Source organism: Solanum dulcamara, chromosome 3 (genome assembly GCF_947179165.1).
Source record: "Solanum dulcamara chromosome 3, daSolDulc1.2, whole genome shotgun sequence".
NCBI classification, from domain to species: Eukaryota; Viridiplantae; Streptophyta; class Magnoliopsida; order Solanales; family Solanaceae; genus Solanum; species Solanum dulcamara.
In genome coordinates this window covers 82097020-82122379 of record NC_077239.1, presented here as the reverse complement: position 1 = coordinate 82122379, position 25360 = coordinate 82097020, and the positions used below count along the sequence as shown (strand labels likewise).

At 34.8% G+C, this 25360-nt stretch overlaps 4 protein-coding genes across 8 annotated transcripts; 1 reads left to right on the top strand and 3 right to left on the bottom strand.

Moving 5' to 3' along the window:
- The first annotated feature begins 245 nt into the window (after positions 1-245).
- LOC129883384 (ATP-dependent DNA helicase 2 subunit KU70) lies at positions 246-12921 on the top strand. Of its 2 annotated transcripts, XM_055958044.1 has the most exons (19): positions 247-402; positions 589-666; positions 1686-1802; positions 2430-2544; positions 3308-3413; positions 3495-3612; positions 3790-3873; positions 3944-4002; positions 5816-5949; positions 6042-6085; positions 7331-7407; positions 8748-8895; positions 9387-9448; positions 10034-10094; positions 11049-11141; positions 11235-11352; positions 11937-12039; positions 12173-12344; positions 12650-12921. In XM_055958044.1, exons 1-19 carry the CDS (start codon positions 331-333, stop codon positions 12761-12763), a joined length of 1875 nt encoding a protein of 624 aa, XP_055814019.1. In that variant the 5' UTR covers positions 247-330; the 3' UTR covers positions 12764-12921. The 2 variants fall into 2 exon arrangements, with proteins under 2 accessions (XP_055814020.1, XP_055814019.1); XM_055958045.1 differs by lacking the exon at positions 1686-1802 and having other exon boundaries at positions 246-402.
- An 895-nt stretch (positions 12922-13816) lies between these two features.
- Positions 13817-19440, bottom strand: LOC129883383 (DNA polymerase zeta processivity subunit). 2 transcript variants are annotated; one of them, XM_055958043.1, is made up of 6 exons: positions 19402-19434; positions 16540-16605; positions 16363-16443; positions 16165-16277; positions 15683-15872; positions 13817-14970 (listed from the first exon to the last, which is right to left on the bottom strand). In XM_055958043.1, the coding sequence occupies exons 2-6, from the start codon at positions 16562-16564 to the stop codon at positions 14771-14773; spliced, it is 609 nt and encodes a 202-aa protein (XP_055814018.1). In that variant the 5' UTR covers positions 16565-16605; positions 19402-19434; the 3' UTR covers positions 13817-14770. The 2 variants fall into 2 exon arrangements, with proteins under 2 accessions (XP_055814018.1, XP_055814017.1); XM_055958042.1 differs by having other exon boundaries at positions 13818-14970; positions 16540-16650; positions 19402-19440.
- LOC129883382 (protein WHAT'S THIS FACTOR 1 homolog, chloroplastic) lies at positions 17336-19439 on the bottom strand. Its single transcript, XM_055958040.1, has 2 exons — positions 19402-19439; positions 17336-18729 (listed from the first exon to the last, which is right to left on the bottom strand). Exon 2 carries the CDS (start codon positions 18727-18729, stop codon positions 17530-17532), a length of 1200 nt encoding a protein of 399 aa, XP_055814015.1. The 5' UTR covers positions 19402-19439; the 3' UTR covers positions 17336-17529.
- A 659-nt stretch (positions 19441-20099) lies between the features above and the next one.
- Positions 20100-24464, bottom strand: LOC129883380 (putative late blight resistance protein homolog R1C-3). Of its 3 annotated transcripts, none has more exons than XM_055958038.1 (3): positions 24247-24464; positions 20838-23169; positions 20100-20668 (listed from the first exon to the last, which is right to left on the bottom strand). In XM_055958038.1, exons 2-3 carry the CDS (start codon positions 23146-23148, stop codon positions 20598-20600), a joined length of 2382 nt encoding a protein of 793 aa, XP_055814013.1. In that variant the 5' UTR covers positions 23149-23169; positions 24247-24464; the 3' UTR covers positions 20100-20597. The 3 variants fall into 3 exon arrangements, with proteins under 3 accessions (XP_055814013.1, XP_055814014.1, XP_055814012.1); XM_055958039.1 differs by having other exon boundaries at positions 20838-23172; positions 24266-24464; XM_055958037.1 differs by having other exon boundaries at positions 20838-23172; positions 24247-24463.
- Positions 24465-25360: the final 896 nt, after the last annotated feature.

Here is a 25360-nt window from a genome sequence, read left to right as displayed (position 1 = left end):
CAATACATTAATCGGACAATAAAAAGATTATAATATGAGGATTTATCCCTTTTTACCTAGAGGACTAAGCACTGTAAATTTCCACAATCCCAACTCCTAAAAGTACAAACGTGCAAGCATATAGTACCTCATTATAAAGTTGCAGTAGCCACGTGGCAGAAGGGTAAATGAAATTACGAAAATACCCTATTGAAAATAAGGCGGGAGGGCCTAAACTTCGTCTCCTTCTCCAACAAGCTTGTAATTCAGAAAAAGACACATTTTAAAACCTAAAGCTTCTTCATTTCTTCAACTGCTTCACTTTATTGTTAAAAAAAAATAATCTTCGATATGTCAATGGACCTCGACCCTGATGAAGTCTTTCGTGACGATGAAGATGACCCTGAAAGTGAATTCTTCAAGGTAAGTCCCTTTACCCTTTTTTTAATTTTTTTTTAAATAAAGGGTAGGGGAACGGGAAATGGGTAAACTAAACATGCAGGAAAGAGAATCCTATAAGGAATTATTATGATTTTTCACTTGCTCGTTTGGGTTAAGATTGAGTATTAAGCTAATTGATATTTTTATATATCAAAACTAAACATGCAGGAAAGAGATGCTACTAAGGAATTATTGGTGTATCTTGTGGATGCTTCACCTAAAATGTTTTCCACTACTTGCCCAACGGTTAGTCCTTTATACCAGCACCTTTTCTCATTTTGGTTAGTGTTTTTGATTGATTTTGGACATTTCCCGTTGCTACACTTCACTTTAAACTGATAAAGTTGACTTTTTCACTGTAAGACTCTTTTAGACAGTAATTTATAATCTGATTGAGTAGAGTTTCAATGTGCCATATCTTTACATTGTAAATCAGAGCTAGGTCCATCCCTGTTTTGGCTCTTGGTCCACTCTCTAGTAAGACCTGGATGTGAAGGGGGTGGTTGGTTAGATTGGGTTAGATTCCCACATTTGTTCAGGAATCGACTAGCAGTCTGCTTATATGGATTTGAGCAATACTCCTCTTGAGCTAGCTTTTTGGGTTAAGTTACACCCAGGAGCCATATCGTTACACTTGCAAAGCACAATTGTCAATATGGTTCAAAGTAAATATTCAGAGGAATGGTGGGTTCAAGACAATATTTGGGAAATCCCAATCCCTTTTTTAATTTTAGAAAAATAGTTATAAGGGAATCCTAGGAGGAATATTTTGCTCAGTTTTTAGGACTCGTTTTTTCAGGAAAGGGACATCTCCTTGAGGTTGGATTTCTATTGCTTTTTGTTAATTGGAATTGTGCATTTTAAACCATATGGTTAAGAAACTAGTCATTTGGTAGAGATGATTGGAGAGACTTGATGATAGGGTAAGCTGATAAAGATGGAACTTTTACTGTAGAAGTCTTATATAAACTAATTTATAATCATATAGAAAGGCAAGTACAATTGTTAATATGGTTCACACGAAATTCCTGGTGTCTTCTTGGTGTGATTTGAACTTATGGCTGGATCCTGTAGGAATGAAAGGCTTAATTGGGCTAACAGCAGGTTCCAAACCAATATTTGGCACCTTGTTTGTGTTATTTTCATTAAAAATTTAAGGGGATCCCAGGAGGCATATTTTTCTTAAAAACATCTTCTCAATTTTCTTTAGTATTTTCACCCTTTGATTGTAAATGTGGAATCCCACTCATTTTTCATTTTTGTAGGATGATGAAAAGACTGCAACTCATTTTCAAGTGGCCATCAATTCCATTGCACAATCTCTCAGAACTCAGATTATTAATAGGTCTTATGATGAAGTTTCTATATGCTTCTTTAACACTGTAAGCCCTTGTCTATATAAACTGTACATCTGAAGCTGTGCATGTGACAACTCCTTTGATATAATATCCTTAATCGCTGTTTTTTTCTATCTACAATGATTTCAGAATTTATCTTAGTTATGCTAGTATCTTTTGCTACCTAACATTGCAGGATCCTACCTATCACCCATCCCCCCAATCCACCCACCAAAAAATGAAAAAAGGAAGCAAAAAAAAGCTGAATCCTGAGCTAACCTTTGCTGGACCTTCTTTTCCACCTTGGTTGTAACTTGAGAATTCTGTGTGGATTTATAATAACTTTATCCTAAAAAAATGTGTACTTATATTTTCATTTGCGTGTGGGATCCAAGTCTTCATTGTACTATACAAGTTTGATCAAATATTATTTAGGTAGGTGAGATGTATGTGCTCTAGTTCGAAACTTCTAATGTTGTGCAGCAGACAAGGTGGGTGAAAAACCACTTCTATCAAGGAAAAATAGTTTTTGCTATTTTCCCCCTATTTAATACCTGTTTCCAGTTTTTGTTTCTTATTAGTATTTCCAAATTTTGATAAGGAAAAACCAAATTTGAGAATTTATTTTTAGTGATTTGTTTTTCTTATGTTCTCCTTTTTGTGTGATTTCAGCGGGAAAAAAAGAACTTGCAGGACCTAAGTGGTGTTTATGTATTTAATGTTCCAGAAAGAGAGGATCTGGACAGACCAACAGCTAGGGTAATTAAAGAATTTGATCGAATAGAAGGTAAATCATCATATTGGTTTCTAATTTAGTTTTTGGTGGGTGTGTAGTTATGCACCTTTCTCTGTTTTGACTAGATTCTACGTTGGTCCTCAAATTGCTTCATCTTACGTCACATCATTACAGTCAAAACTCGCATAATCAAAGGGACTCGTGCCAAGTTGTTCTATCATCATTTTTTGTCTTCTTTTCTTTTTTCTTCTATATGAGCCGTTTCTCAGACTTAGAGGACAACCCATCCACGAAGGTACAAAGTTGTGCACCTCATCAGTCATCACCCATGGACCTCCCTCTTTATATTTGTATATTACTCTTAATTTTTGCTTCATTAGCATCTTTCTTCGTTAAAGTCCACACTTAAATTGCCCTTTTGCACTTAAATCCCTTGGAGACCTTAGTGCTTTTCTATACTTTGCAGTTTTGAGAACTCTAGCTTCTTGTCAGATCTGACTAAAGGAACATAGGCTCTTGAATATATGTAGAAGCAGTCGCTTTCACTGACTCTTCACAATCGTCGTATGAAGTGCTTTACTAGTCCATATTTGACCAGCAAACTGGAATACCCTAAAATGATGCTATTTCATACTTAATTAATAATAATGCTGAGAACTTTCTGCTATGCCAGTGGGCTGAGAAAGCTTCAGCCTCTATACAATCAGTTAAATGTCTTGTCTCGTCAATGAATAGACTTAAGGAAACACAGTGTGACTTGTATTTTTTGGTTTTCTAGACTTATGCTGCAATTACCTGTTTAATATTTTTGCAGAAAGATTTGATAAAGAAATAGGAAGTAAGTATGGAATTGTGCCTGGCTCTCGTGAAAATTCTCTTTACAATGCTCTTTGGGTTGCACAAGCCCTTCTCCGTAAAGGGTAAAATTTGCTCATTTCCTTTTTGTTTTCCCCTGAAATCATGTGCACCCTTTTTCTTAATAGTGTTCAAACCATTTCCAGATCTGCAAAAACTGCTGATAAACGCATTCTCTTGCTTACAAATGAAGATGATCCTTTTGGCAATCTCAAAGGTGTCATAAAAGTGGATATGATGAGGACAACGCTGCAGCGTGCCAAAGTATAGTATCTATGCCACATATTGATATATCAATATTCTAGTCAGTTGAAAACAAGTCCCAAACGAAAAAGTAAATTAATGTAAAGATAACTCCAAGTGACTAGAAATTGAGATTGTTTTGTGACTTCTTGAATGATTATTACACTATTATTCTACTCATATTGCTAATGGTTGCAGGATGCTCAAGATCTTGGTATTGCAATTGAGCTTCTTCCACTAAGCCGGCCAGATGATGAGTTCAATGTTTCCCTTTTCTATGCTGTATGACCATTATTTATTTTTGAGATCCTTTGTTGCATGTTCTTATCTAATTCAAGATCTTCGGCTTCAGGATTTACTTGGTTTGGAGGGTGATGACCTTGCTCAGTTCAAGGCTCTGGTAGGAGAGAGGTATACTTTATAAAATATTTCTCTGTTGAGGATTCTCCATGGATTTTAGTGAGCTATTCAAGTTTATTAATATGCTCAGTATATGTATGGCTGTCTCATATGTTCGCACTAGTCAAATGACGAATCTCCATCTAAAAAGTAAAGTTACTTTATAAAGACCTTGATATTTATTGTCACTACTTACTGTAGTGTGTTTAATAATTATTTATTAATGAGTCCAAAAATAGAAGAACTTGTTTCATATAGTCATGCTTTCTTTCACTGATCGAGATGATGTAGTCATTTGTTGTGAATATATTTCTTTGAGTGATCTAATGTTCATGAAGATTTAGTATGATGATAATATGAAATGAGCTTTATTGGATTCATATAGTTGAACCCAACCTATTTGGGACTACGGTATAGTTGTTGTTTATCTAATACGTAGTTGTTGATCTAATGTTCAAGAAGAACAAATCACCTAAGTTTTCTTTCCTAGCTTCTTATAGTAGTCTTAGGAAGTTTCATGCTGGAAGCATGAACGGTTGCACCTACGGTCTCCATTTCTTGAAAGTTACATGAAGTATTGATTGAAATTCAGATTCTTGTTTATTACATTGTTAACATTTGAGAGTTCTCTTATCTTTTTCTTAAGATTCATTTGTCCTTATGTGTAGGCATTTATACAGTGTGTAGGAGCATGCATGATATTTTTGGGTAGGCAACACAATAGTCATATAATAATACTATTGAAGTTTCTAAAAAGTAGAAAATCTTTGAATTTTTTGTATCACCAGACCACATATAGTGACAGATTTTAATCCTGATGGAAAGCTATTGTTTAAGAAAAATAATTTATGAGGGACTGGCAAAGATATACAAGACAGCCAAGATTATCGTCCAATATAATTATGCACGGACATTATAAATCTGGTAAATGAAACTAGGAAAATATATTTACCAATACCATGTGGTTGTTCCATTGGAGTAGCATTGAGCAGACATGAATACAGTCAAATAGAGATAGAATTTTGACAATTAGAGGGACTGAACATGCAAAGGACATAAAATTGCATCAATTTGTGTATAATGTAAAGAAGAAAAGCATAATACATTCTTTTTAAAAAAGATAAAGTAGCATAATACTAAAGATAGAATAAAGAATGTCTAGACTATCAGCAATGCTCCTTTACGTTCCCATTTCAGGCTTCATCGAAGAAGGATAGATTCCATTTTTCAATAGGTTTTGTTTACTGGAAAATTTACTTAGTTATTTGAATAATAATCTTGAACAAGGAGAAGTTTTTTTTAGTGGATGAAAGCGGAAGGGAGATAACATCCATTTTGCGCATTCAGAGAGAGTGAGGGTTCAAAAGGTGATATGGATGTTTACAAATTTACTTGTTAGTTTTTATTCTTGATTGATGACTTGAATACTTGAATGTAGACAACCAAATAAAATGAAGGTGGGATGACCAGATCCGGTAATGGGGTTGAATGCAATTTGTGTAGACACTCAAGATCTGGTGTATGTGCGTTGTACATTGTTAAACAGCTCAAATTTGTACATATCCTTTGTTTATTTGGGGATCTGATTGGTGGTGTGTTTCGTGCCTATGTTACTAAATTATGCGTTTTTATAATTTCCTGCATTTCCAAAATTTGTGGTTTTATTCCTTATGATCAAGATGACTGTAAATGCCAGTTTGCAAAGTGTTAAGGTGTTGAATGCACTTTGAACTTGTTAGATTTGTTATTCTTTAAGAGCCTAAATTTACTGATAATGTTTTGGTCCCCGTTTTCATGTGTTCCTTTCCTATGTTTGCTTTATCAGGTTTGAAGATCTGAAAGATCACCTAAGAAAACGCATGTTTAAGAAGCGGAGAGTTCGAAGACTTAGATTTGTGATTTTTAATGGATTATCTATCGAACTTAACACCTATGCTTTGATCCGTCCAACTAATCCCGGTCTGCCTTTGTTGTCCTATCTTTTATTATTATGTAATGATTACTGTGAAGTGACTATAAGTAAATGTCATACCCTCTTTGTTTTTCTGCAGGGACAATTACTTGGCTTGACTCGATGACTAATCTTCCTTTGAAGGTACATTTTATCTTCATCATGCGTTGTATTTAACCTTGTTTCTATATTTCTTTTGCAGTTTCCTATCAGTTTTGTTGAGTTTATATGTGTCTTTTTTGTGGGAGGGGGCTTCAGAGAAATGATTGTTCATAACTAACCTTAGCACTTCTTGGGGTTTTGATTTTTATTAGTTCTGATTGTAGTGGATTTGCAGCAATCTTTTGTCTATTTGTTGAGGATTCGTTACTGTTTTTTTTTTCTTTCGGACATTTCGTCCAAAGAAAAATCTCATTCGACCTTCTATCTGTCAATATATTTTGTCAGCCTTTAGATGGGTGATTGCAGTTTGCAGCTAAACATTTAAGTTTTTTATTTCACTTCTCTGAAAATCCCAATTATACAACACTTTTTTTGATTTCCTTGCCGACCAATCATGTGAAGACCCTGCTAATGCATATAATTTGGTACTCTAGGTCAATGAATATCCTATGGAGATCTTGCCAATGAATCCGTAGCAAAACAAACAGGGAACCTTGTCAGATAAAATAATCATGATTTTTATAATACATTTCTGTTATTTACTAAACAAGTCCTTCTAAACTCTAAAGCATTTTAGGCGCTCTTATCTAGGAATTTCTAATATAAGTTTTCTTAGAGTCTGTTTGGATTGACTTATTTTAAGTGCTTTTAAGTCCAAATAACTTTTAAGCACTTTTTTTAGTGTTTGGGTAAATCAAGAAAGTACTTATAAGCACTTGATTTTAAGCTAAAATGATAAAAATAAGCCAAAAGCCAATCCAAACAGGCTCTTAGTTCACCTTCTATCTTGGAAAATACTACATAGAATCTCGCATATATTATTTAGGTGTTACTTATGTGATTTTAGAGTGGAAATTTGTAGGAGATAAAACAGATTTCGACAGAGAAAGAAAAAGAACAAATTGCTCAGACATATTGCTTCTTTATTGAAATACTGACTGCCATATAAATACATGAATTCATAACTGCAAAAGCTAAAGAAAAGGAGTAAAATAAGCTAAGATTATCTCCATAACTAAAGCCTAAAAAATAGCAACAGATTATCAGATTCTGCACAGCATTGCAGCCTTATTTATCTGAACTTAATCCTACTTTTCAGTTGTATTTTGAGATACAACAGAAAGTATTACTAATCTCCAGCTTTTTGAGGCACTCAGTTCTGCTCTTGTGATGGAATTTGGTATAAAGCAAGTCTTTAACCTCTTCTGTGTTCTTCCTTGTTTACAGACTGAGAGATCCTTCATATGTGCTGATACTGCTGCTATAATTCAGGAGCCTCCAAAACGCTTTCAGTCTTACAAAAAGTCGGTATTTGCTTCTTAAAAGAATGACTCCTTCCTCTTGTATGGGAGTTGTCTTCTTCTACTTTGAGTCTAGGCTTCTCTTTTGCTTCTCTCTTCTATTCTCCTTTTTTTATAGATAAATGTGTGTCGGGGTGGGGGGCATTTTTCATGTTTCTTCCAAATCATCATATTATAAATATTAAACAATCTAATATGAAATTGAATACTGCAAATTAGTTTTCTAATGGTTGACAAATTGGGAATTGAAAATCAATTTACATTGGAGTTACCATTGTATGGCCTGTTCAGTTAGATTTTAATGATGATCATTTTGAGTGCTTCAATTAAAATTGTCATTATTGGCTATTGGATGTTTGAAATTAGTCATTTAAGCTACAATTTGATGTTACAAGTACTGAATTCATACATGTTAGTTGAACCTTTTATTTTTGAAAATTGTGCACTTCACTTTGAAGAAGTGTAAGTCCTCTCTTTTTTTCTTAATGCTCTATAAGTTTTGTTGACTTTTTTTTCTTTCTCCTATAAAAGACCGAAGAATATTATGTTATTCTTAATGAAGTGGGGGAGAACCATGAGGTTTCAGTTTCGAATTCCATTAGAGATAAACAAAAAACCTAGGGGATATCTTCCCATCTGCCCAAGCCTTGGGGAAAAATTTACTTGACACCTGTATTGGTAGGACGTAATAGATATCATATGAAATTAGTCAAGGTACACACAATCTAGCCCCAATACCACCATCATAAAAAGAATGTGTCATAATATTTCAGAATCCAAAAAGTTTAGGAGATCTTCCCTGTTTCATGTTGCTCAACCTCCTATATGGAGAGTGTTCTCGTATCTTGTCATAAATCAATTTCAGTAAAACCTTTTCACTTCCAACGGGTAAAGTGAATTGTTATTTATTTCTTTGACAACACTTCAAAATTTAACCACTAAAGTTAGCTCCTCCTACCAGAACATAGTAAAAAAGACAAAAAATCGAAGTAGCACAATCTCTTTGCAGATTATCCAAAGAGAAGCCAAACATTACCAAGCTCTCCACAAACTATATTAGTTTTCACCGCCTAACAGTGCTCTTTTGTTGCTTTTTTTCCAATTTTTTCTGATTAATTTAGAGATTATGGATACACTGGGACTTGGAAACAGGGCATTAAATCGTCACCATTTTAAGTATTGAAAAGATTATGTATTGTACTTGGGTATCCTAGAAAAAATTTAAATTTGAGTTTCCTTGATTTGCTACATTTTGCTTCACTTAATTACCAAATGACCAGCCCAACTCGACTCTGGTCGACTTCTTCAGTCATTCACCGATGTCTTGTGGCTTTTTGCATCAGTGAGAACGTCATGTTTTCTGTGAATGAGCTTTCAGAAGTCAAAAGAGTTTCAACCGGACATCTTCGTCTTCTGGGCTTCAAGCCATTGAGCTGCTTAAAGAATTATCATAACCTGAAGCCAGCAACTTTTGTCTTTCCCAGTGATGAGGTGTTTTTTTCAATAATCCACCTGCATTTTCTTCTTTTGATTCAGTATATGGTCATAGTTAAAGGTTATTCTCAGACATCAGGTGTCTTCATTCTCACCCAGTGTATGCTGGTTAATATTGGTCCAACTGCTATTAATGAGATTTTTTATATAAAGCATTCTTTAAAAAGTATGGCAGTTTTGTCAATTTATCTTGCTGACAGATGGGATATTGGATTGGATCGTTTCACCTTTTAAAACTACATCTGGAAATGAGTCTGATGAGTCAACTTCATTTGTGCTTTATTTCTACTTTTCTATATCTATCTTCATGTCCATATGGCGTAGTTAATCAAATATAGGTTTAACAGCTTGCACTGTGCAGTACCAATGGGTTTTTACCATACAATTTTACCGCTGTGAATCCATCAATCAGGAATACTTTTCACCATCTCTTAAAATATGTAATTTCCATGATGATCAATTCTATTGTTTCTCCTTGGTCCCTGCAGGAAGTGATTGGAAGCACTTGTCTTTTCGTTTCTCTCCACAGATCAATGTTGCGGCTTAAGCGGTTAGTATGCCTGAAAATTTTGTTAATTTAATTAGCAAATAGGGTTAAGTTAATAGTAGGGAGTGATACGTCCAGTTTTGCATATTTTGACCTGTTATCTAAATTTAGAAGTAGCTGGATGTTCTCTTTCTTAGGTTAAAGTCCATCCGTTCTACATTCAACTGGGTTTTCATTTTTATTTTGGTCACTGTTTAAACTGTTTTGTCTATTTAAATATGAAAATGTGTCTCTAGCCAGCTTTTTGTCTAAAGTAAATTCATGCAACTGTTTTGTTGGCTTCCTCTCCTTCTCATTTCACCCTATTTTAGGTAGTTTGAACAACTCTATCAGCATCTGACTGTGCTAAACCTTGTTTGAAGTTGTGTATAAACAGGCTGCAATAGTACTAGTTTGCTTTGATCTCAACCATTACAGAAGTGGCATATATTGCTGACTTTTGGACATTTTTTTGCTTGCCTTTTCGCGTTAAGATTAGTTTGCAATTGTTTTATTTTGCCAGCTGTAGAAATAGATTCATGATCTTTCAGTTGCTGTGCTTGCTGAGTGTGTTGCTATTTTGTGTTTAACTCTTAATTATAATCGCAGCTTTGCAGTTGCTTTCTATGGAAATTCAAGTCATCCTCAATTGGTTGCTCTTGTTGCACAAGTAAGATATTTTTTTCCCCTGCAAATCCTTTAGGATTATATGTTGTATAAATCTGCCTATTTATGTACCCGTGATTGCCGGGATCAGTGATTGCCATCGTCTCTGACATGCACTGAAGGATGTGGAGTGTGATAGTGACACAACAATCCAAGTATAAAATTTAATACAATCACTAAGAATATTCTTAATGACTTAGTTGTTTGTGAAATTCAAGAGACCTGTTAAGAAGTATTAAGTCGGACATTCTTAATCCTTGTGTGATAATAATTTCAAATACCAAGAATAAAAAGAACTTCATAAGAGTTTCCTCTCTCTCTCTCTCTCTCTTTGACATTCTTAATCCTTGTGTGATAATAATTTCAAATACCAAGAATAAAAAGAACTTCATAAGAGTTTCCTCTCTCTCTCTCTCTCTCTCTCAGACATTCTTAATCCTTGTGTGATAATAATTTCAAATACCAAGAATAAAAAGAACTTCATAAGAGTTTCTTCTCTCTCTCTCTCTCTCTCTCTTTTTTAAAATAAAATTCTCTTTTCAAATTATATTGGAGCCTCTACGATTTTGGTAGGGACTTAACAACTGGCGCTTCATGCTAGGCGAAAGTTTTTCCTTTTTCTTTTCAGAGTTAAATATTCTAACCTCTTTCATGGTCATTTTTTGCAAGACCATTCCTTTTTTGAGGGGACTGTTTTGGTGTCACCACTCTTTTTGATAATTTTTTTTAAATATACCTACTTTATCATGATGTTTTTCCCCTCCCACCAACTTATGAACTAATATAAGATGCAAATCCAGCATACCTTGTAAAACTTTTGAGTGCATTCAAACTTCTCAGTGGACATTGGGTGGAGGGAGTAGCCTTTTTTGGTGTATTCATTTGTCTGAAATTGTGAATAATGGCAAAAACTTATACCTGTTTGGTCTTACATTTTCATGGTTTTTGATAAATGCAGGATGAAATAATGACTCCTAGTGGTCAAGTTGAGCCACCAGGGATGCATCTCATTTATCTTCCATATTCTGATGATATCAGACATGTTGAAGAGGCAGGCAGATTATGTCATAAGTCACAATTGATTTCGTTTTCTATTTTGAAAAAGAATGATGTCTATATCTAACGAATGTGGTTGTACTTGCAGCTTCATACTGATCCTAATTCCGTGCCTCATGCCACTGACGACCAGATAAAGAAGGCCTCCGCTTTAGTGAGACGTATTGACCTCAAAGATTTTTCTGTGTGCCAATTTGCTAATCCTGGTAAGGAATCATAGTTTGGGTAAGGAGATCAATGTTTTATGCTGCCACTTTATGTGCAGTTTCTATTCCAAATTGAAGCTTTTACAAGGCTCTCCGCTGTTATTAGAATTAGAAGAGTGGGCTGATAATTTTATGAGGTGGAAGCCTTTATGGAGCTTGATGCTACAGTTTGGTCGGACTAACTGATCCATCTATTTGTTGATTAAATGAAAAGTAATAAGTTCAATTATAGGGCGGACATCCAAAAGAAACGAATTTCCTGATTTAATTTGTTAAACATTTCGAGGTGGTAAACTTCAAAAAAAGGACTATCAACACAAGGCTTGCAAAGGTGTTTAATTTCTTTTCCAGTGTTATCAAAAGCTATCACTTCGTCGCTCAAAGCGATTAAACGGATGCATAACAAAGGGTCATCGCTTCATACGTGAAGTGATGTGCTTTAAAAGAATCTGTGCTTCAAAACAATGACTTGCAAAGTTATTGCATTGGAGACCCTCCAATTAACCAGCACTCGTAATTTCTACAGAACTGTATGAAGTGGAGTGCCCCTTCCTTTTGTATTATTACAAGATCATTTCTTGCAGCATTGCAGAGGCATTATGCAGTATTACAGGCTCTTGCACTTGATGAAGACGAGATGCCTGAAATTAAAGACGAGACTCTTCCAGATGAAGAAGGGATGGCCAGGTAGTGACGAATTTCCACCATCTTAGGTCCATTTAGTTTGTGGTTTTGGTCTCTTTAGTTTTCAACTTGCCTCTATGTTTAGAAAATTTGTTATTCTGAAATTTGCTTTGTTTGTATCTTGTTTGGGTGCAAGGCCTGGTATTGTCAAAGCATTGGAAGAATTTAAGCTCTCGGTATATGGAGAGAACTATGAGGAAGAGGACTCAAATATTGATGGAAAAGCTGAACCCTCTAAGAAACGAAAAGCAAATGCTATGAAAGAATATGCTAACTATGAGTGGGCTGACCTTGCAGATAATGGGAAGGTAACATTTCCAAGCTTTTGATGTTATGGTATAAATTTTTTGCCCTAGTTCTGGGTTTTACAACAGATCCAAAACGTTATCAATCTATAATTTACGAGGGGAGGATTTGGGTTAGATAAAGTAGTGTAACAAAGAAGAATTAATGCTTTAGGTGAATGAAGAACTTTAGAGAGATATGCGCAAAAAAATACTCCGGCTAAAGCTGTTATCAAAGGCTGATGCTTTTTTTAGAATGCACATCATAAAATTCCATTTGATTTCACTATTATATTTGTATTTCACTTCTTATTGTTGCGATATTGCAGTTGAAGGACTTGACAGTTGTAGAATTGAAGTATTACCTAGGTGCACACAACCTTCCAGTCACTGGAAAGAAAGAAGCCCTGATTAGTAGGATCTTAACTCACATGGGGAAGTGAATTGTGACTATTTCAGATCTTTGGCTGTCTGCCATAAGTTTGTGCAGCATGGTTATTTTTATTGCAGCCTGTTGAGTAGGTAGTTTTTCTTTCTATTTGAGACCTTTATGTCTTGGCATTATTATGGAAATTAAAAGGTCTTGTTACCTTTTGCTTCATGTATATGAAAAATTGTAGTGCCTTGATCAAAGATGTCAATGGTGTACGAGTGGGGTTGAGTAGACTTTACGTATTTTTGCTTCTGGTGGCAACATGCTTGGTGCAACTAAGATCAAGTATCTTGATGAAATGGTTCCAAATCAATAAATTTTGAGAGGAAATATAATATCAATCTCATCAAAATCATTGATCTTATGACCTAAAACTTTGAGCTTGGCTTATAATTCTCTTATGCCCAAATTATTATGCTTACATGAAGAGAAAAAGTTAATATCCATGATTAACTTACGTCAAAGGGAGATAGCAACATATCCAGTGCAATCCACAAGTGGGGTTTGAGGACTCATATCTTTGTGGGGGTAAAAAGAATGTTTCCATGTTTTAATCGTTTCAATCATTATACGAGATAATTATATGATTTAATAAATGACAATCTTTGTGAGATAGAGAGATTGTTTTCCTCTTTTAACAGTTCCAATGAGATAATTATACAATCTAATAAATGGTGGGACTACGCGAGCAAACTTAGTGTTGGGCAATGGGCACGTTTGACCATTAGTTACACGAAACTGTATTCACTACTTGTAAAATCTTATCCTATATAAGTTTGTGATTTTTTTAAAAATATTTTAATAAAACAGAATTTTAAAAAATAATTAAAACCCACATGACAAATATTTAGAAGCAATTTATATACTCAAATAAGTACTAATTCTAATGTGAAACCTTATATTTCCTTTTTGGTAATATGACACTCGAGAGTCGTTTTTGAATAGACTGACCAACCAGCTTAAATTTACACGATGTAATTGTAAGGAAATGAAGTTCCAAATTGTTAGAATCGAGAACTCGGGTAATGCAGAATTTAGCCAAATAATGTTATAATGACAATAGCAAAGACAATAGTAAGTCGATAATAACGAAAGTAAAAACAAATAAAGAATACACAAATTTTACGTGGTTCGATCGGTATGACCTAGTCCACAAGCGGAGAGGAGCATTTTACTATATCAACAAGAGTACAAAATTAGAGTAAATACTCCAATTAATCCCAAATACCCCAGGAGAATAACCTCACAAGATCACTTCAAAGAAAGAGTTCACACAAATGTTTCCCAACACTAACTTTCTTACAAAATAACTCTTAATGAAAATACAAAGAAAGAAAGCAATGAAATATTTTCATATGCTTCAAGGTGTGTTTCAACTAATGGCCAACTTCTCTATTTATAGGGAAAAAATGGATTTCTTGATGTCATGGATGATATCATTTGAAGATACAAAAAATTCAACATTTTAGCGTGAATATATCAAATATTGTGTCTATCAAATCTTTGACATTTATGGTTGCCAAATGTGAACCTTATCAAGTATACCAAAACTTTGACAAATATGGTTGCCAAATGTGAACCTTATCAAGTATACCAAATATTTGACAAATATGATTGCCAAATTTCAACATTCATGGCTTCCATATCTTTGACAAACAAACGCCACATTACACAAACGATAATGGTCACTATGAACTCTCCAACTGATAAAACTCATCAACATGAATATGACGAGCTTTACAAGATAATCTGGTTACATAACAATGTTTCCTTTGAGGCCCTGTGCGTAATTAATTGCTCCCAAATCTACCTTAATATATGTATCCACGGTAGAGTAGGAAAGCTTGGGCGTATCCAGATTAATCAGGCAAGTGAGTTTTGAATACTTAATAGTTAAAAAGAAACGGTAGAAAAAGTGGAAAGGATGTCAGGAACCACACCAGTATAAGATATTGGCACACCTTTACTACACTGTTGGAAGAGCTCCATGACAAATGCCTCTTGATATGGCCTCTCTCTAAGCCTTTGGTTCAGAGAGACTTGGATGTTCAAGATATAGCTGAACACCTAGAGGTTCACTACTCATGGACTTAATAGGAGTTATAAGAGGTGCTTGCTGCCACTGCTGGGTATCTGTTGGGACCCAAATTTCGGCATCTTTGCTGGTACCACTCTGCGGGAGAGAGTGGAAGTAAGCTGTTATCTCCCACCTGCAATCTATCAAAGCTAACAAGTTGAGGAATCCACTTCTAATTCTCACAAAGGCTAATTGAAAAAGCCAAAGGCTCATGTATCAAGTTGCGGATGAACAAAAAGAATATTTCATCCTTTGAATCATGTAAACTGACAACTATTGTCTGAGAATGTGATTAACAACAAAAAATTTGCTACAATACATAACCATTAGCCAAGCAAACCACTTCTGTTCACGAAAATATTTGTTTGTCATTGAAGTCCATCATAAACTTGTAGGCTTTGAACTGTTTTTTGTCAATTCGAAGTCGCAGATTCAATATGAATCAATTTGTACATAATACATAATACAGAATAAGATTCACCCATGTCAAATTCACATTGATGTACATTCTAGCATAGTGTATGATACTAATATAATCCGTTTGACTAAACAAATTCAACTAAGGTTGCTTTAGTGGGATGTCATAGGTACAAAAGGTTCTTCTCCATTAAAATATTCCATTTACCTTATGCTTCCCTTGTCTACTCTATTTGACTAAAATAATTAATAAAGTGGCTAGAGCGGGATGCCACAGGGATAAGGTTCCACCTAAAATGATAGAATTCACTATTCAGCATAAAGGGTCTATAGCATTCATTTCCCTCTCCCTTGGATAGTTAGTCTCAACTACATATAATGTCATTAAAAGAAGATTTATAGTGGCGTTTAATATGAAGTTCCTAATTAGCTTACCAGGTGGAAGAACCTTCATTAACGATTGCGACAAAGGAAGCTTGATCAAAAATGATTTAAGAGAGAACTCCAGATCAGCTTCCTCCAACTTCGAACCATAGGATTGGTTCACATTTATTTTGAAAACAAATCGCTCGATAGGTATGTTGTTGCTATCAGAAAAAATCACCGCCACTCTCTCAACTAATCCCTGTGGGAAAAGAAGCATGATTACTTTTGAAGAACGAGAATAACAGCCTATAGGCCAATCTCATTTCCCTTGTGAAAGCAATAGCATTTGCCTGATAAACACGATCAACGAATTGTTATAAGTTCAAAGACACAACAAAAAGTTCCGTTCCTCTGTTTTTTCCCCTGAGGGGAAACGCAGGACGATGTGGCGAGAGGAAGGGGGAAGTTAGAAATATCTATTCACACATTAGCTCCAGTCCCAAGACGAGTACTTAACTATTATGGGCCAGTTGAAAAGGAATGGAATACACCTTTTGTATGAAAGGAAGAAGTCCATTGACAGAAGAATGGATATATTGTTGAAGCTCCGGGTGTCTAGCTCTTTGAACCACAACATTCATGTAACGCCTTCTTTCAAATGCCCCTTAATACAAAAAGATCTATAATTCAGAGGTTTTCTAGCTTAAGCTGTAAAATAGAGCTCTGAATTTCTGCTAATTTTACTTTACCACTTGGGTAAACGCCTTTGAGGAACACAACTGACGTAATGGCAACTTCTAAGAATTCTACAAGAATCTGGGCAGTTTCACCTGCAATTTCACAATGAATATGACACCTCTCCTTGCTAAACATACCGAGGAAAGAAAGCTTTGAATAAATCAGAACATGGATAAGAACACACCAACCTTGTGGACTTCGATTGCGATCCATCACTCTTTCTTCAACTCCTATGGTTTCTGCAACTCTGTATTCTGCTCAAACATGTGAAGCAGTCACCCAATGATTTCTTCTTCAGCCTATAACACATAGTAAATGAGTTTCACCTCAAACAGGCCTACCTCATTTTACTAGTTATAGATATTCGGAAGGATTATTTGGAAAGGTTCCAATGAGACCATTTCAGTTCTTAAGTTTTGACGTGAAGTACAATTTTATAAGAACTACGTTAGATTATGAGTTGCTACTCTCAATCAATAAAATTCCTTAACTAACTAGAACTAACAAATAAGAATGATAATTTGTTAAAAGATTCTTAAAAAATATTTACATATTCATCACAACAATATATATAACAACCAAGTTAAACAAATAACGACCCATTGGCATTGTCAAAGTTCGGAACAAAGAACCAGATAATAACTAAGATATCATTAATATGAACACTCGTGAATATTTAAGGCCTTTAGAAAGAAGCTTCTTTTATTATATTGCAATGTGAATTTTATTGCTACCAGCAGTATAGCTTCCGGGGAATGCATAAACTTCTTTATGATCTTTAAAAAAGAAGTTAAACAGAATGCCAACTAAAATAAGGATTAAGGCAAATAAATAAAAAATGTTTTGACAGAAAACAGACAAGGAAATCCAAAAACAACTTTTATGGAAAATTCAAAACAAAAATTGGTTCATCTCCAGGATAGTTTTCAAGACATTCAAGTTCACAGCATCTCTCTTTCTTTCGGCATGCCTCTAGGCTCTAAGTTCGAATTAATATGATTGATTCAGTATTTAAATGTTTTCAACATAGAATAGAATACCAAAGCTGTACCCAAATTCCATCACTGCCAATATCTTGATCATCAGTATTACTGATTAATACAATACTGATCAAGACCCATGAGATACAGGGTAAAACGAACAGAATACAGTATCAACCAATGTTCTCATTAAATAAACTATGTCGAAGCACTGATACATGAATCAATTTCTCTTCTTCCTGTAAGTGCTATAAACTTATCCCTAAACAATAACAGCGGGCATTTACAGATCAAATTAGACCCATTATAAGCCTCTTTAAGTATCACGGTACTCCTGACACCTTTATTAGTGATGTAGAATATACCATGATGTTTGATTAAGCAAAGCAAAAGTCTAGCCGGTAACCGTAACTCGGAATGAAATGCATCTATTTGAGCAGATGTCAATTTCTTTTCCACAGTCAAACTGAGGAGCTCGTGAAGCACTGCTACCACTCTCTTTTGAGCTTTGGGATCAGCAAGTTCAAATCTTTTAGCATTCAAGTATGGAGAAGGGAACTCCATCTTCTGCCACTTCTGAACTTCCTTAAGGTAGTTCGTGTTCGGCCTAAATCCTGCAGGATAACACATTTGAAACGCAAAGGGACCAAAATAGTTTCCATCTTTCAATACTCTGGCCTTCTCTTTTGAAGTTAGGACCCCTTCACACGCCAACCTTTCCTCCCGGGCAGTGACTGCAAGAAAAGAATCCCAATTTTCCAACTGCAGGGAAATTCTTCCATTCACGTCTTTCACTGAGAAAAATTGTGGGTATTTTGGAATCAGCGACTGCCTGAAGTCACTAGGCAAGCCCAAATCATTCTCAATCAGTTGAATGGTTTCCAGTGGCAGTGTGCAATCAACCGACAACATTAACAACTTCCTTATATTCTTGACCAAAATAGGTTCCATTTGCACTCTTGCTTCATCTTCTTCTAGTGCAATTTTCTCAGCCTTCTCAGTCAGCATAACCATCGGTGGAGTTCTATCACCACCGGTGACATGGAATATCGAAGGATATTTCTCAATTATACCCATGAAATTCCACTTTTGCACAAATCCAACTTCTTTCTCAAGGTCTCTAAGAAGGACGCCTTGTTTTTTCTGTGATTGAATTATGGATTTTAAGCGTAAAATCAATGATGGTTTCTTCTGAAGCTCCATGACTCTGTCTAGATCATTTACTCTATAGTATGTTTTCTTCTTAGGTCTCCTCCCTCCACTGGATTTGAACATAATTTGTATCCACATATGTCCTACTTTCACAGATGACAATGGATGGCACAATCTTTGCCTTCCATTGACTATAAACCATTTTCGAGACTCACTTAGCGAGAAGACCATCACATGTTTTTGCATCTGGAAAAGAACAAAGACGCGTGCAATTCAGCTTAATAAGATTTTGGAGAAAAGAGCTGTTTCCCTTAAACGAAAACTACAGAGGCGGGAGGATCCAGGATCTGAAGTTTGTGGTTTCCCACCCATCTCAAATTACAAAACAAAAAGAGACAAAATAAAGGCCTACATGGTGGTGACCAAAGGATTCGAACCCTTGATCAAGAGGGAAACAAAGCTTAAAAGATTACTTTTTTGTCACAACCCAACATCCCAAGCCGTTTCTCTTATATATTTACTGGCTTTTTCAATACAAATACAGTATACGCGTAAAATTTATTAGGTCCCAGGAACCCTCCAACACCCTAAATCCACCCCTGAATCTACAATCAGGAAATTGACTTAGACAGAGTCATTGAGCTTGAGCCATATATGACAATTTTTTCTCGATTGCTATTACTTAAACGCATATTATTGCTACGCTATTACAACATCATGCTTTAAATTTGTGAAAAATCAAAAAATGAAGTAATACAATGGAGTTGAAGCTCTTCGATAAATGGGAGCAAATACATCATTAAAAATAAAAACAAGTCCACTAGAATTCATGGTTTACTAAATATACTCAAATTGCAAGTAAATAACAAGGGTTTTGGTCAAATTAGAAAGAAATCGAAGAGAAAAGGAGAAACTTACAAGAGCGCAGCAGAGCAGTGAGACGAATGAAAATGGTTCATTTGTTTTTCAGGTTCTACTTTGCCTTATTATACTAATCATAATCTAAAGTTAAGAAGGGGTAAAATTGGAATTTTCCGACTACGAAAAATTTGACCTTTTTTTTGTTATAAAATTTTCAAATTGAAGTGCAAAAAATTAATCATACGTAATTTTAGCTCCAATTTCATAAATTTTAAATAACATGAAAAATATTTGAAATTTATGATCAAGAGCTTACTTAAATATGTGGAGTTTAAGTATTTTGAGGCATTGATTCATTAATAACAAGTGGCGGAGGCAGAATTTTCATCAAGAAATTCACCATCTATCTATATATATATATATATATGATTGTTGTAAAAGAAAATGGATGTCCGTTTCTTCTTTTCCTTTTCCTTTTTCATTTTTTCATCTGCTTCTTTTTCTTTCCTTTTCCTCCCTTCCACGCATTGTCCCTTCCCCCAATTATTATCTTCTGCCTATAAATAAGACAGTGCAAAATGAAAAGAGATGCAATAAATTCTCTCCTTTTTCTCTTACTTTATTTTCTCCTTATTAATTTGCTAAGTTAATTTATTTTATAACAATGATGTAAATTCCTTTGAACTATACATATGAAGCGTAAGTAGATCACTACTCATTCAGTGATATCTAACAAAATAAAACATAAAGGAGAGTAACATAATCATTGACTAAACAAGAAATAATCTGCATAATCTTACCAGCAGTAATTACAAAATCAACTTATAACTGTTGCTGCAATTCTCTTAGATAAAAAGTTCAGATACAACAACATACCCAATGTGATCCCACAGATAGGGTCTAGGGAGGATCGGGTGTACGCAGACCTTTATAATTCCCCATAGACTCTCGGCTCAAGAAAATCGTTACAATAATACAAGAGTAAAAATTCCCTTATTGAACTATGCCATAAAATTTCCAACTGAGGTGCCCATCTATGGACTAACAAATCTCCATTTTCTTTTCAATTCTTTCTTGATACCCTTCTGGGCAGCCATTGATCAGAAATGAGCTCATCGCCACGTTTATGGTTAAAACCAAAATGAGTAGTTTTTCACTACCTTACAAGCCTAAAGGTAATGCCATCATTTGAGAAGCAGAGCTTGTTCTTATGGGAACCAAAAGAAACATAATGAACTGACCCTTGAGAATACTTATCCAGGCACTCTATGGATGTCTCCTCGAACCCAAGCACCGAAGCAGTCTGTTGCAAAATCTACATCAACTGAAACAAGGGAGAGAAAAACTATGAAGAATGAAAGCAAAATATATATTTTTTAAAAATGTTACATAAATGAATGATTTTGCTTTCATGAAGTTTTCCGTAATTCTATACATAAAACACAGTGCGCATAATGTTACATGAATGAATGAACGAACGATTTTGCACTTACAATGATAGAATCTTTGATAAGAGTTAAGGACTTGGATACTATCACATCCTGTCATCTCTTCCACTTCTTTTTTGATATTGTGAGCTGAAAGCTCAAGTGACTTATTGCAGCGAGTCAATTTAATCAACTTCAGTGTTGGGATATCCACAAAGCTACAAGGGATCTGACCGCAGTGAATTATGCAATTGTTTAAAATTAGTTGCTCAAGCACGGGGAAAGATTCTTCTGAGGAGCGCCATTCTGTCATGAGAACATTCTGTATGTTCAAGTATTTGAGTGCTTGAAACTCATAATCACTGACATCCCAACATATGCTATATCCAGGCTGCCCATATCTATCTTCAGACTTGAAGTATACTTCACGTAGTTTGAGACTCTCAAGGTTTCGCAATCTTGCAAGTTGTGAAACGGCTTTTTCAGTTAGGCAAAGTCTATCAAGGGACAAATCCTTTAGGTTTGAAGGGAAGACAACACAGCTGGCCTGTCCTATGGATTTGTAGCCTGAAATAGCGCGTGAGAAACACAGTTCGAGAGATAGAAGTGGGAGTTCTTCAAGATTCGGCATATCAACTTCATAACTTGGTTCAATAAAGTGGAGCTTGAGTTGTTCAATATTTGGAAATCTCCACCAGAACTCCGGAGTCTTATCAACCAAGTATATACGACACTTCCCAAAAGTCTTCAAGTTTGGTAACACAGTTTCTGAAGATTCTTCGAAAAGTGCTCGATCATTGTCTTCCCATTTGAAGGAAAAGTCCTGTATATCCACATGTCTTAGCTTCTGCATTTTCCAAATAGAAGGTGATGTCTCAAAGTACCCTGAAAGTTGATTATCATTTCCCACCACCTGCAATGTTTGTAGATTGTGTAGGTGCGATACCCACTGGAAATCAAATTCTTGGGTACGAATTGCAAGATACCTCAAGTGAGTTACTACTTGCACTGCTGTAACCCATGAACGTCTTTCCAAGTCGACATCCAACAAATGCAACACCCGAATAAATCTTAAGTTATCAAGTAGACGGAAAAGAAATATCCCGTCACCCGGAGAGAAATGTGGATTATCAATGAACTTAAGACTAGACATAGCATTACATTGATCAACAAACTCCCCTTCCTTCAATCCTGCCAACATTGGAAACTTATCCAATAACTTTTCATACCGCAGCAAATGTTTAACAAGATCGTCATGGATATACTTGTGTAACAGCATAAACTTTTTTTTCCTTGGTTCCCTGGCAAGTTGGTACTGCATAAACTTTTCCTTTGTAAGTTTCCTCATGCAAAACTCATGCACTACATCATGAACAGTGCAGTACTCTATCTCACCATTATCTTCTCTCCTTCCCGAAACAATTACTAGGCTTCTGTTCACTAGATCATTCAAGCAAATTTTAGATGCTTCCTTCATGTTCTCTAAGCCCATGTTGTGTACAAAATTTTCAGCTATCCACAAGTTTAGCAGATCGGACACTGGAAATTTGTAGTCTTCTGGAAACAATCCCATGTAAAGAAGGCAAGACTTTAAATGGTCTTCCAAATAATCAAAACTTGATTCTATTATCTTCATGTTTTGCTCTTCTAAAACATGGGACCTTAAATCTTCCGCGATCTCAAGCCATGAAGAGGCTTTCCTTTTCTTTGCAATAATTCCAGCAATCAAAACGATCACAAGAGGTAATCCCTTGCAGCTTTCAGCAACTCGTAATCCTGCTTTGCGTAGCTTTGGGGGACAAATCTCTCCTTGAAATACTTTCTTCTGAAGTAATTCCCAGCTCTCATCCACCGTGAGAAATCGAAGAAAATATGGATCACTATGGTGCTTAAGCTCCCTGGCTACTTGTTCATCTCGAGTTGTTACCACTATTCTGCTTCCATTTTTATCACATGGGAAATATAACCGCAATTCTTCCCATGCCTTAACTTCCCATATATCATCTAATATGATGAGGTATCTCTTGCGTTTTAGACTCTTGCGCAACTTGTCAGGCATGTCTTCATTTCGGATACCATCCACACTGCCTAAAACTAGTTTAAGAATCTCAGAGCACACCTTCCTCAAATCATATTCTTTTGAAATAGAACACCATGCTTGAACGTCAAAGTGTTTATCAATACTTTGATGAGTGAACACCTTTTTAGCCAAAGTTGTTTTGCCTAGTCCAGGCATTCCAACAATCGAGACAACGTCTAGATCCTCAGTTCTTCCAGTCAATTTCTGAATTATACTTGCTGCATCTTCCTCCAAACCAACTATTTCGTCATCAGTTGATGGAAAACTACGAGAAGGGGTCCTTTCAACGTTCTTCATGCAACTAGCTTGGTCACACTACTGCTGTTAGGAGTAAATATAACTATGTTACAACTGATTTTCAAACAAGTCAAAGTACAACAATCTACTAGATTTAGGATTTAAAGATTATATTCATTGTTTCCTAGAAAAGATCATTTCATAATACAGAGGGAATACTGAAAGTCAATTTCTCTTCTAAAAAATAGTTAGAGTTAATGGTCAAAAACACACCTAAATTATCATTATTTTGCGACCTCAAATATCCATTGTTCTCTCTACCAACTTAAACTATCGCCTTTTCGCAAGTTTTTCATATCTCAATTATTACTCTCTATGTATTAACACACCCGATTTTTAAGCTTTCCTATTCTTGAAACCTCTTTTCTCATACTACTTACCTACTTACTTTGTCTTAATTTATATGACTCACTTTTCATTTTAGTCGGTCTAAAAAAGAAGGCATAATACATAAATATGCACTTTAATTTGGCCTCATTTCACATTTATGCCTTCCAGCTTTGGGCTGGGCATGCACAAGTAGACACTTATACTTGTATAAAATTGAACAAGTAGATACATGTGTCCTACGTGACACAATACACTTAAGATGCTACGTATGACACAAAATTGTCACGTAGGATGCCATATAAGACGAATGTTTCTATTTATTCAAGTTTTGGATAGTTAAAGTGCTACTTGTGTACTAGTAAAGTCAATGGTCATAGTTGTCAACTGAATCAAAGAATCATATTTATTTATTATGCCAAGAAAGAATGACACATTTTCTGTCTTCCCTTTATCAGCAGGCAGTATAGTGGCATTGCAATTATTCCAGAAGAAGCCCTGGACGAATCCACAGTTGGGTACATGCCTCTTGAAATCATTTTGGGAGATCTTGTTACAACTTTTATATTTAGTAATAATTTAACTTTAAAATACACATTTTTAATCACACAAATATGTATAACATGTTTGGTAATTTTTTCTTTCATATAAAATGAGAGGAGGGAGTAAATAATTGCAGAAAGATTAAATCTTATTTAGTAAATGAGATTTGTAAATCGCATATAAACCTTAAATATTCTCAACTAGAGCAGGAAGAAAATTGAAACTTACATTCAAATGAGAAGAATACCAGAGGTACGTAGTACTGCAATGCTAATTCCTTTACTTGAATTTTGAATTTATGTTTAAAAAGATAACAAAGGCAATTTCATATCTGAAGCTCAAATTGAAGAAGAAGAAGAATAAAGAATCTTTGTTTGGTGAGAGGTCACAAGGAAAGAGCAGCAACAAGCAAGTTGAATGAATGGACAAAAATATTTTATTAGCAAGTTGAATGAAGGCGGCGGGTATAATATACTCTCACAATTTATTTTTATTTATTTATGGTTGATTTGATATAGAAATAATTAATAAAAGAATAATTTTGTTATATTATTCTTATTAATTATAAGTTATCTAAATATTAAAATGAATAGTATTTTAATAACAAAGGTAAAATACACACAAATTATAAATTATTTTTGATTTTTTAAATTAAACGAGTAAAGTTGAATAACTATTTTTTATATACTAGCTAAACAGAGAATGGATACAGGGAGTAAAAAGTATTTTTGAGATTTTAAACTACATACATAGAGAGAGAATGTATCAATTTTTTAACTTTTGTAATCTCAAATCATTACATATGATAAATTAAAATTAAAGATCTGCGAAAAAAAAATATTTTTTTTACACGAACTAAAAGGAAATAAAAAAAATTGAAAGTGAGGGAGTTTAATTTTAAGTTTATTCTTTTACTCCCGTTGAAAATTCTTAGATTGACGGCTCATCAATATCGGTAAATCTGTTCACCAATACTAGAATGGATGAGAAAAACCACCTAATGTTTTTGTCATTCCATGATTTGAATCATGTTTTGGAATTCACACAATTCAAGCCTTCTATTTGACATAAATGCAAAAAGTTTGTATAACCAAAACAACTATTTGCAGAGATGAAAAGTAAACATCTACTAATAGAAAAACAACATAGCCAATGTAGACCTACAAAGTGGAGTCTAAAATGATAGAATGTACGTAGGCCCTACCCCTATCTAATAGGTAGAGAGGTTCTTTCCGATTGACCATCGACGTAAAGGGGAAAAAAGAGCTGTCTAAAAACGGAGTAACCAAAGGTAAACATCTATTAATACCAAAAGAAATTGGAACTTCTCTACTATTTGTAA

Coding starts and splice junctions, on each gene's coding strand:
- LOC129883384 (XM_055958044.1), top strand. CDS start 331: ATGTCAATGGACCTCGACCCTGATGAAGTCTTTCGTGACGATGAAGAT. Junction 667..1,685: donor TTTCCACTACTTGCCCAACG/GTTAGTCCTTTA, acceptor TCATTTTTGTAG/GATGATGAAAAGACTGCAAC. Junction 3,874..3,943: donor ATGTTTCCCTTTTCTATGCT/GTATGACCATTA, acceptor CTTCGGCTTCAG/GATTTACTTGGTTTGGAGGG.
- LOC129883383 (XM_055958042.1), bottom strand. CDS start 16,564: ATGGATCGCAATCGAAGTCCACAAG. Junction 16,444..16,539: donor TCGCAATCGAAGTCCACAAG/GTTGGTGTGTTC, acceptor GTGAAATTGCAG/GTGAAACTGCCCAGATTCTT. Junction 16,278..16,362: donor CAAAGGCGTTTACCCAAGTG/GTAAAGTAAAAT, acceptor TTTTGTATTAAG/GGGCATTTGAAAGAAGGCGT.
- LOC129883382 (XM_055958040.1), bottom strand. CDS start 18,729: ATGCAAAAACATGTGATGGTCTTCTCGCTAAGTGAGTCTCGAAAATGG.
- LOC129883380 (XM_055958038.1), bottom strand. CDS start 23,148: ATGAAGAACGTTGAAAGGACCCCTTCTCGTAGTTTTCCATCAACTGAT. Junction 20,669..20,837: donor TTATCAAAGATTCTATCATT/GTAAGTGCAAAA, acceptor CCCTTGTTTCAG/TTGATGTAGATTTTGCAACA.